The sequence below is a fragment of the Ailuropoda melanoleuca genome, chromosome 10, assembly GCF_002007445.2.
Source record: "Ailuropoda melanoleuca isolate Jingjing chromosome 10, ASM200744v2, whole genome shotgun sequence".
In the NCBI taxonomy this organism is placed as follows: Eukaryota; Metazoa; Chordata; class Mammalia; order Carnivora; family Ursidae; genus Ailuropoda; species Ailuropoda melanoleuca.
This window is the reverse complement of record NC_048227.1, coordinates 60816819-60827262: the sequence shown is the minus strand read 5'-3', so window position 1 is coordinate 60827262 and position 10444 is coordinate 60816819. Positions and strand designations below refer to the sequence as shown.

The 10444-nt window shown below is 36.6% G+C and overlaps 1 protein-coding gene across 5 annotated transcripts in view; it reads left to right on the top strand.

Annotated features, from left to right (window-relative positions):
- REV3L (REV3 like, DNA directed polymerase zeta catalytic subunit) overlaps positions 1-10444 on the top strand; it is a 170700-nt gene that overhangs the window by 94101 nt on the left and 66155 nt on the right. For all 5 annotated transcript variants that reach the window (XR_004628083.1, XM_034668994.1, XM_034668992.1 and 2 more), the window contains exons 14-15: positions 2625-3538; positions 9214-9293. Coding sequence is in view for 4 of the 5 variants with exons in the window: in XM_034668994.1 (XP_034524885.1) it covers positions 2625-3538; positions 9214-9293 (994 nt within the window). In the remaining variant the exon portion in view is untranslated. The remainder of the gene's footprint in view (positions 1-2624; positions 3539-9213; positions 9294-10444) is intronic.

The following is a 10444-nucleotide window of genomic DNA, read 5'->3' as shown; positions in this document are numbered from 1 at the left end:
ACACTGGTAACATGTAACCCAGTAACATAAAAAAACATATTTTCAGAGAAGCAGTAGACAGATGCATACACACACACACACATACACCAGTAGCAAAATACCAAGGCATCAGTATTGGTCTATTTATAAGCCAGTAGTTAAGTAGGTATTCTGTACCTCTTGCATCACCAAGGTAGAATATAACTGATAGGAGCTAAATGGGGGAACATGACATAATCCAGGCCATTTAAGTGACGATTTTTGTTCCTGCCCCCCTGTGTCTTTGATCCCATTTACCAAACCAGTTGTAAGGAGAGGCAGTTCATTTCGGGCATCCAGTCAGAAGCAGAGGAGGCTGGCTAGGATTGCTGTGGCCAACTTCATTTAGTCTAAATGATGGAAGAGATATGGGGAGTCAGCCAGGGCAAGAAGCCACACCACATGTGTACACTAACCTTCAGCAGCACCGTGTTCCTGACCCTAGTGGAAAAGACACAGTGAATACAGGATTTTACCCAACAGATCAGCAATAATTCCTGCAGGAGTCTGTTCTCAAAGGGGTCGAGAAAAAGTGATCAGAAATATAGGGTAGAAGTTTCTTCCTCTAAAGACTTGAGGTAGAAGATAGAAAATTTCCTCTCCACCCTTCCTAATACACAGTTTTACAGTTTGGTTTGGTTTGGTACCTATATGTGGTCTTTTAACACAAGTGGGACTCTTTCTCTTTATTTCACTGCCAGAATGAATGAATGTCTGTTGTGTAGGCATTAGTTTCCATTATTTGGGGGACTTCGGTTTTATCAGTAGCGATTATGGTATATTTTTTAATTGAACTATTTTTTCTGTCTCAGCCTTACAAATCTAATTTTTAATTCTGAGTTAACTTACCTAATGTGTTAGTCATTAACTCTGTTGCTGTTAGTTATTGTCCAACTTTGAGACTTGTCCTGCAGCTGAAGTAAAAGGACGATAATCATTATATTTGAAAAACAATTTTTAATTTAAAACTATTCATTATAGTATATTTAGGAGGTGTAAAAGAATAGAAATCACACCATTTCTCTACCTATCAACAACCACTCTTAATATTTTAATGTGTTTTTTAGCTTTTTAAATGTATAGTTTTTGTTTTGTTTTATGAAATGAGATCTTACTATAGTCACAATATTGTGTACAGATTTTTTCAACTAATATTATACACATTTTCTAAATTATGAGTTTCTTGAAACATCATTTTAATGACTACATAATAATCCTGTCATATGTATATTATATTGGACAGAAAGTTTGTTCCCTGTTCTGCCACTATAGATAATTAACGTGATTATTGTTTTCTTCATGAAGTATTTCCTGTATTCTGGGGTTTTTCCATATAGTCTTAACCGACTGAGCCACCCAGGTGTCCCTTTCCATATAGTTTTAGAAGTAGCATTACTAAAAAATTTAAGGCTCTTGATACATATTGTGACATGAGTCGCAGCAGTTACCATCCTGCTGACAATATTCAAGAGAGCTGAATTTACCACACCTCACCAATTTCTGTTTTTACTTCATTATGATCTCTGTATCATTAATATTAGAGTTGGCTGTGTCACATAATGTGTGTACTCATTTTCTTCAGTAGCGATAATCTTGCTTCTAATTTTTCACATAGCTGGGAGGTGGTTATAGAGTTAATTATTAAGGGCCAGACTCTTTCCATGTGAAGGGGAAAAGGAAATGTGGTAACCCTTCAGCTCCAAGTCAAAATATGAATCCAGTTCATTGCGTTTTATGTAGAGAATGACCAGGATGTTTGGGATACCCTAGGAGAAGTAATTGAAAAAACTAAGAACTTATCTTCATATCCATGAAAGAGATACCATAAGGAAGAAAAAGTAGACTTTCTTGCTGCAGAAGACAGAGATAGTATCAGTGGATATATGTTAGAGAAAGAGGTTTAGCTTGTTATTTCCAACTATTGGAAACTTAATCGGGCTGCCTTTAATACTGAATCCCCACATACATATACATTATCAGCATTTATGCTGTGCATTCTGTGGGCTCTGCCAGCTCATAGTTCTTATGTTAGTGTTAAGCCTTGCCATGAAAAGGGGAGAAAGAATTATGGTAATTTATCTCAATTGTGTGTGATTTTTTTTTAACGTTTGAAGAGACTTGGAGTACAAAGATATGTTTGACTGGTTTTGCTAAAGTACTGTAGATACTAGAGAATCTCTAGAGAGGCTATAGATAAAATCCGGGGATATAGTCTCTAATGATAAATTCTTCCATTGTTTTTATTCGTATGTGGTGACAGTACAAAGTTATTTGAGTAGAGGAAAGGAAGAGATCAGTTTGTGCCATCTCCTTGGAGAAAAGAAGGCTTCGTGGGGCACGTAAAACAAAAAATACCCTCTTTCCCTGGTATCGATGATTCCTTCCAAAGGAAATTAATTTAGTAGCATATACCTGTGAAGAAAAACATGTTAAGACTAGAAGAGTGTACCTGCATAAAATATGTAGGGAGAAGGCATACAAAAGGAAGAAATGGGCATTTTTAAGAATCCAAAAGAGACTTCAAAAAATCTCTAGGATAGGGAGCTAAATATTTTGGTAATTGCTCTTTGAGACAAAACAGTTGTTCTAAAATATGTTGTTTATAGGGAGATCGGTGGACGGCTTCTCATGGTAGAAACTCGACTTCCAAATGATCTGGCTGAGTTTGAAGGAGACTTTTCCTTGGAAGGACTTCGTCTGTGGAAAACAGCATTCTCAGCAATGACTCAGAATCCGAGACCAGGGTCACCCCTTCGCAATGGCCAGGCAGTGGTCAATAAAGGGTCAAGTAATAGCTATAAAATGGTTGAAGATAAAAAAATTGTGATTATGCCTTGCAAATGTGCCCCAAGTCGACAACTGGTTCAAGCATGGCTTCAAGCCAAAGAAGAATACGAACGTTCCAAGAAACTGTCTAAAACTGAGCCAACTGGAGTTGTAAAATCTGCCGAGAACTTCAGCTCTTTAGTTAACCCAGATGACAAACCTGTAGTGCCTCCAAAAATGAGTACAGCTCCACATATACTCCCCACTACAGCACATACCAAGGAAGATGTTGGTAACTCTCAGATTGCTTTGCAAGCACTAACCGCAGGACATAGCCGAACTATAAGTGAAAGTCAGACACTGCCACCAGTTGCTTCTACAAATGATCCTGAGAAAGGTGAAGATGATGATGATGACTATTATGTTAGTTATAGCTCCCCTGATTCTCCAGTAATTCCGCCTTGGCAACAAGCAACATCCCCAGATTCCAAAACATTAAATGGAGATGAGAGACCCACATCACCAGTAGAGGAACTACATTCCCTGAATATTGAGAACTTCTTAAAACCAGTAAAAGATGGTATACAGAAAAGCCCCTGCAGTGAGCCTCTGGAGCCTCTAGTCATATCTCCAATTAATGTTAGGGCAAGAACCAGAGTATGTGACCCACTCTGTCTTCATAGTACACCAATTGTACAGAGAAAACTTCTGGAAAGGCTTCCTGAAGCAAGTAGCCTGGGCCCTTTATCAACAGGTGAGTTTACAAATAACAGGAAGTCTTAAATTCTTTTTCAAAGATTAGAAATGAAAACATTAAACTATGTAATGAAATTCAGAGCTTTTTTTATGTGATTTTTAAATATATATATTTTTTAAATTAAATTCAATTAACATAGTGTATTATTAGTTTCAGAGGTAGAGTTCAATGATTCATCAGTCTTATATAATACCCAGTGCTCATTATATCATGTGCCCTCCTTAATGTCCATCACTCAGTTACCCCATACCACCACCCTCCTCCCCTCCAGCAATCTTCAGTTTGTTTCCTATGATTAAGAATCTCTTACGGTTTGTCTCCCTCTCTGATTTCATCTTGTTTTATTTTTCCCTCCCTTCCCCTATGATCCTCTGTTTTGTTTCTTAAATTCCACATATGAGTGAGATCATATGGTAATTGTCTTTCTCAGATTGACTTATTTCACGTAGCATAATACCCTCTAGTTCCATCCATGTCGTTGCAAATGGCAAGATTTCATTTTTTTGATGGCTGAGTAGTATTCCATTGTGTATATATACCACATCTTCTTTATCCACTCATCTGTCAGTGGACATCTGGGCTCTTTCCATAGTTTGGCCATTGTGGATGTTGCTGCTATTGTAGGTGCCCCTTCAGATCACTACATTTGTATCTTAGGGGTAAATACCCTGTAGTGCAATTGCTGGGTCACAGGGTAGCTCTATTTTCAACTTTTTGAGGAACTTCCAAACTGTTTTCCAGAGTGGCTGCACCAGCTTGCATTCCCACCAACAGTGTAGGAGGGTTCCCCTTTCTCCGCATCCTCGCCAACATCTGTCGTTTCCTGACTTGTTAATTTTAGCCATTCTGGCTGGTGTGAGGTGGTATCTCATTGTGGTTTTGATTTGTATTTCCCTGATGCCACATTTTCATGTGTCTGTCGGCCATTTGGATGTCTTCTTTGGAGAAATGTTTGTTCCTGTCTTCTGTCCATTTCTTGATTGGATCATTTGTTCTTCGGGTGTTGGGTGTTGAGTTTGATAAGTTCTTTATAGATTGTAGATACTGGCCCTTTATCTGATAAGACATTTGCAAATATCTTCTCCCATTCTGTCGTTTGTCTTTTGGTTTTGTCGACTCTTTCCTTTGCTGTGCAAAAGCTTTTTATCTTGGTGAAGTCCCAGTAGTTTATTTTGCCTTTGTTTCTCTTGCCTTTGGAGACGTATCTAGCAAGAAGTTGCTGCGGCTGAGGTCACATAGATTGCTGCCTGTGTTCTCCTCTAGGATTTTGATAGTTCCTGTCTCACATTTAGGTGTTTCATCCATTTTGAATCTATTTTTGTGTATGGTGTAAGGAAATGGTCCACTTTCATTCTTCTGCATGTGGTTGTCCAATTTTCCCAACACCATTTGTTGAAGAGACTGTCTTTTTTCCACTGGATATTCTTCTTCCTGCTTTGTCAGAGATTAGTGACCATGGAGTTGAGGATCCATTTCTGGGTTCTCTTTACTGTTCCATTGGCCTATAAGTCTGTTTCTGTGCCAGTATCATACTGTCTTGGTGATTACAGCTTTGTAATAGAGTTTGAAGTCAGGAATTTTTATTCCATCAGCTTTGTTTTCTTTTTCAACATCCCTCTGGGTATTCAGAGTCTTTTCTGGTTCCATACAAATTTTAGGATTATTTGTTCCATTTCTGTGAAAAAAAAATTGATGGTATTTTGATAGGGATTGCATTGAATGTATAGATTGCTCTAGGTAGCATAGCCATTTCCACAATATTTGTTCTTCTAATCCATGAGCATGGAACATTTTTCCATTTTTTTGTGTCTTCCTCAGTTTCTTTCATGAGTATTCTATAGCTTTCTGAGTACAAATCCTTTGCCTCTTTCATTAGGTTTTGTATCTTATGGTTTTGGGTACAATTGTAAGTGGGATCGACTCCTCAGTTTCTCTTTCTTCTGTCTTATTGTTAATGTATAGAAATGCAACTGATCTCTGTGCATTGATTTTATATCCTCGCACTTTGCTGAATTCCTGTATGAATTCTAGCAATTTTGGGGTGGAGTCTTTTGGGTTTTCCACATAGAGTATCATGTCATCTGAAAAGAGTGAGAATTTGGTTTCTTCTTTGTAGATTCCGATGCCTTTTATTTCTTTTTGTTATCTGATTGTGGAGGCTAGGACTCTAGTACTATGTTTGAACAACAGTGGTGATAGTGGACCATCCCTGTCGTGTTCCTGACCTTAGGGGTAAAGCTCTCAGTTTTTCCCCCATTGAGAATGATCATTTGCTCTGGACTTTATTTGTATATGGCTTTTATGATATTGAGGGACATTCCCTCTATCCCTACACTGTGAAGAGTTTTAATCAAGAAAGTATGCTATAGGGGCGCCTGGGTGGCACAGCGGTTAAGCGTCTGCCTTCGGCTCAGGGCGTGATCCCGGCGTTATGGGATCGAGGCCCCACGTCAGGCTCCTCTGCTATGAGCCTGCTCCTTCCTCTCCCACTCCCCCTGCTTGTGTTCCCTCTCTCGCTGGCTGTCTCTATCTCTGTTGAATAAATAATAAAATCTTTAAAAAAAAAAAAAAAGTATGCTATACTTTGTTAAATGCTTTTTCTTTATCTATTGAGAGGATCATATGGTTCTTGTCCTTTCTATTATTAACGTACTGTATTACATTGATTGATTTACGGATGTTAAGCCACCCTTGCAGCCCAGGAATAAGTCCCACTTGGTCGTGGTGAATTATCCTTTTAAGTACTGTTGGATCCTATTGGCTATTATCTTGGTAAGAATTTTTGCATCTATGTTCATCAGGGATATTGGTCTGTAATTCTCCTTTTTGTTGGGGTCTTTGTCTCGGTTGGGGATCAAGGTCTCATAGAAAGAGTTTGGAAGTTTTCCTTCCATTTCTATTTTTTGGAACAGTTTCAGAAGAGTAGGTATTAATTCTTCTTTAAATGGTTGTTTGAATTACCCTGGGAAGCCATCCGGCCCTGGACTATTGTTTGCTGAGAGATTTTTGATTACTGCTTCAATTTCCTTGTTGGTTATGGGTCTATTCAGGTTTTCTGTTTCTTCCTGTTTCAGTTTTGGTCATTTATATGTCTCTGTCTCTAGGAATGCATCCATTTCTTCCAGATTGCCTAATTTGTTGGCATATAGTTGCTCATAATATGTTCTTGTTAATTGTTTGCATTTCTTTGGTGTTGGTTATGATCTCTCCTCTTTCATTTATGATTTTATTTATTTGGGTCCTTTCTCTTTTCTTTTTGATAAGTCTGGCCAGGGGTTTATCGATCTTATTGATTCTTTCAAAGAACCATCTCCTAGTTTCGTTGATCTGTTCTGTTCTTTTGGTTTCTATTTCATTGATTTCTGCTCTAATCCTTATAAATTATCTTCTCCTGCTGGGTTTAGGCTTTATTTGCTGTTCTTTCTCCAGCTCCTTTAGGTATAGGGTTAGGTTGTGTATTTGAGACCTTTCTTGTTTCTTGAGAAAGGCTCGTTTTGCTATATACTTTACTCTTAGGACCACCTTTGCTGCATCCCAAAGGTTTTGAACAGTTGTGTTTTCATTTTTATTTGTTTCCATTAATTTTTAAAAAAATTCTTCTTTAATTTCCTGGTTGACCCATTCATTCTTTAGTCGGATGCTCTTTAACCTCCATGTATTGGAGTTCTTTCCAAATTTCCTCAAGCGGTTGAGTTCAAGTTTCAAAGCATTAAGATCTGAAAATATGCAGGGAATGATCCCAATCTTTTGGTACCAGTTGGGACCTGAAAATCAGAGCTTTTTAAATGAAATTTTAACTGTGCTAATGAGAAGTTATTATTATTTTATCATGTCTTGTAAAGTCATCAATTATCATATGGAAACCTTTTTATCTTTCTGCTGTGAAATCTACTTACATATGCTTCCATCTTATCTTCTTTTGCCTTCTGAGTGAAATATCAGAGCCCTCTCCAAAACCTTCCTTTTTCTCAGCTTGATTTTTCCCACTGGCTTTAACATATACCCAAGTCTCACCCATCCTTTAAGATACAAAGAAAACTAAAAACCTGCCTTGACCTTACATCTGCAGCTTCTACTCTTTTTCCTCTTCTTCAAAGCCAGATTTCTTAAAAGATTTCTATAACGTGATGACTCCATTTCTTTACCTCCTCTCCTTTCTCAGCCCACTCAACATTCGATTCTGCCCCCATCATTCCACTAGTATGGCTGTTGTAAAGATTTTCAATAAGTTTCATGTAGCTAAAGCCAGTGTATGGTTTTTTTTTTGGTGTTCCTGTCACATGCCCTCTTTAAACAGCCATTGTTCTATTGACCATACCTTCCTTCTTGGAGCTTCCAGTCCCCTTAGCTTTTCTCCTACTCCTGTGTTTCTGCCTACTTGCTTTCCTTTGAAGCTTTACTCTATATTTTCTCCCTAAATGAATGAGTTCCTGCCCACAGGATTACTACAGATAACGCACAAATTTTAAGTTCCAGTTCAGAACTCTCTTAACCTCCAGTCTAACTGTCTATTTGGCATTTCTACTTGAGTGCTCAAAAGCACCACAAGATCAATATTTTTCTTTCTTTTTTCGAGAGAGGGAGGGGAAGGGGGAAAGGAGAAGAGAGCATCCTAAACAGGCTCCACGCCCAGCATGGAACCGAATGCAGGGCTTGATCCCATGATCCTGAGATCACTATCTGAGCCGAAATCAAGTCAGACACTCAACTGACTGAACCACCTTGGCGCCCCATAAGGTCAATGTTTTTAAAACTCAATTCATTATTTCACAGCATACATTTGCCACCAGGCACTATTGTATTCATACACACAAACACACATGCCCACACACACAAGCCTGTGGTTCTCTTTTGGTTTTCCTTACTTCAGTGAATAGTATCACCATCTCTCTGTTACACAAGTTACACAAGTCAGAAACATGGGATTTATTTGTAACACCCACCTGATTCCCTTACTACATCCTCTGTTTCCCAGTCCATTACCAACCAAGTCCTGTCACTTTTTTGTTTCCTAAATTACCCAAATCTCTCCATTGTTTTCTCTACATCTGCCACCACAACCTTAGGCCAACTTATCATCATCTCACCTGGACATCTCTCCTGGCCTTCTTTCCACCCACAGTAATTTCACTTCTTTTGCTTGGTAATCAGGAAAAATCCTTACTCTGTTTGTTAATTACCACTCTTTCCTCTGATTTTTAGCACAAAAAAGCCTTCCTGATCTCTGTGACTAGTAAAAATTCCCAGTTATATTCCCCTTTGTCGTACTTACCCCAGTTATAATTTTATTCTTCTGTATGCATTTGATGAATATCTGATTCTCACTCTAGACCCTGTGAGGGAAGAGACTGTATTTTTTCTCATTGTAAATACTTGATGAATAAATAAATAAATGAATTAAATGGTTGCCTAGGATATGACTGAGGTATAAAACTCCATAATTAAAATAGAAATTTTTTTTTAAAATACAAAATTTTTAAGTTATTTTGGTGGGGATCAGACGTTTAAGTTAGTTTTATTTTTAAATTATGAAGTCTTTGGGAGGAATTAATAGGACAATAGGATAGTACTCACAAATGGTATTCAGGAGTTTGGAATAACAAAAAGTTTTTTTTAAAAAAAGAAGCAGGCAGTTTTGATGTACATGTTAAATATGACATTTCTTTCTACAGAACCAAAAACCCAGAAATTGAGTCATAAGAAAGGAAGTAATACTGACACTCTTAGAAGAGTACTCTTAACACGAGCGAAGGTAACTATGCTAAACATACTTAATGTTCAGTGGAAGATCCATTCTTATCTTAGATTTCAGTTAGATAATTGATAACTTTGTGTCTCAATTTTTAAAAATTTTATTATATTTTTTGCATCATTTTATTTACGTATCTTTGAGACGAGAAATTGCCTAATTTTTTTTAGTTTTTTTTTTGTTGCTGGGATCTAAAAGATTCTTATATGTAAATACAAATATTACAGAGAAAGTGAATATGATAGCCAAAATGTGGATTATGAGGATACAAATACATTAACTGATTACTGGCAAAATCAGAACAGTCCAATGACAGCAGAGCTCAAGTAAGTGATTTTTGATCCCACCAAAAATATATCCTTTTTCTTGGTTTATTACTTTTTTCTCAAATATAACATTGATTTTTTTCAGTTCATTTTACTAAGTAGCAAAGGAAAGCAAGATTATTTACTACTGAAACTAAAAAATAAATATCTTTATTCAAATACTAAAAATATGGTAATACTTAGAAATACATGATTATGTTAAAAAAAGGTATACATTAGACATGTATCCTTAGACATAGGTGACAGAAATCTTCCATACATTTCATTAATATTAACCACATAAAATATGTTTTAGCATTTCTATTTTAAAACTAAATACTTTTTAAAAACTTTCACTTTTAAATCAGTATTGTTGAATTAAAAGCTATTTATATTAAAAAATAAGTACAAGTGTGTTGTGAACATAAATCAAAACTTGGGGGGAAATAGTTAATGGATCTGGAAGTCAGAAAAAATATTTTTAAAAAAATAGATTCTATTTTTTCTAAACCCTTCAAAATGATTTATGTTTTCATTCATTTTTCAGACACATGTTGTGTTAGGGTAAAATACAGACCTACAATTTTAAATCTTTTATAAACTTTAGCCAAACTAGTTGCAAGTATATTGCCTTCTTATTTGTCATACTTCCAAGAAAGGTAAAGATAAGTGTCCATGTGGTGTAAATGTCAACTCTCCGACAAGACTTATTTTCATTATTTGGGGTTTGTAAACTAAAGATCAACATATGGTTTGCTTACAGATTATATCAGATATTTCTGCTTATACCCAGTTCTGATACCTTGAATTACTAGCCTGAAAAGAATGTTAATAAAATATTTACTGGTT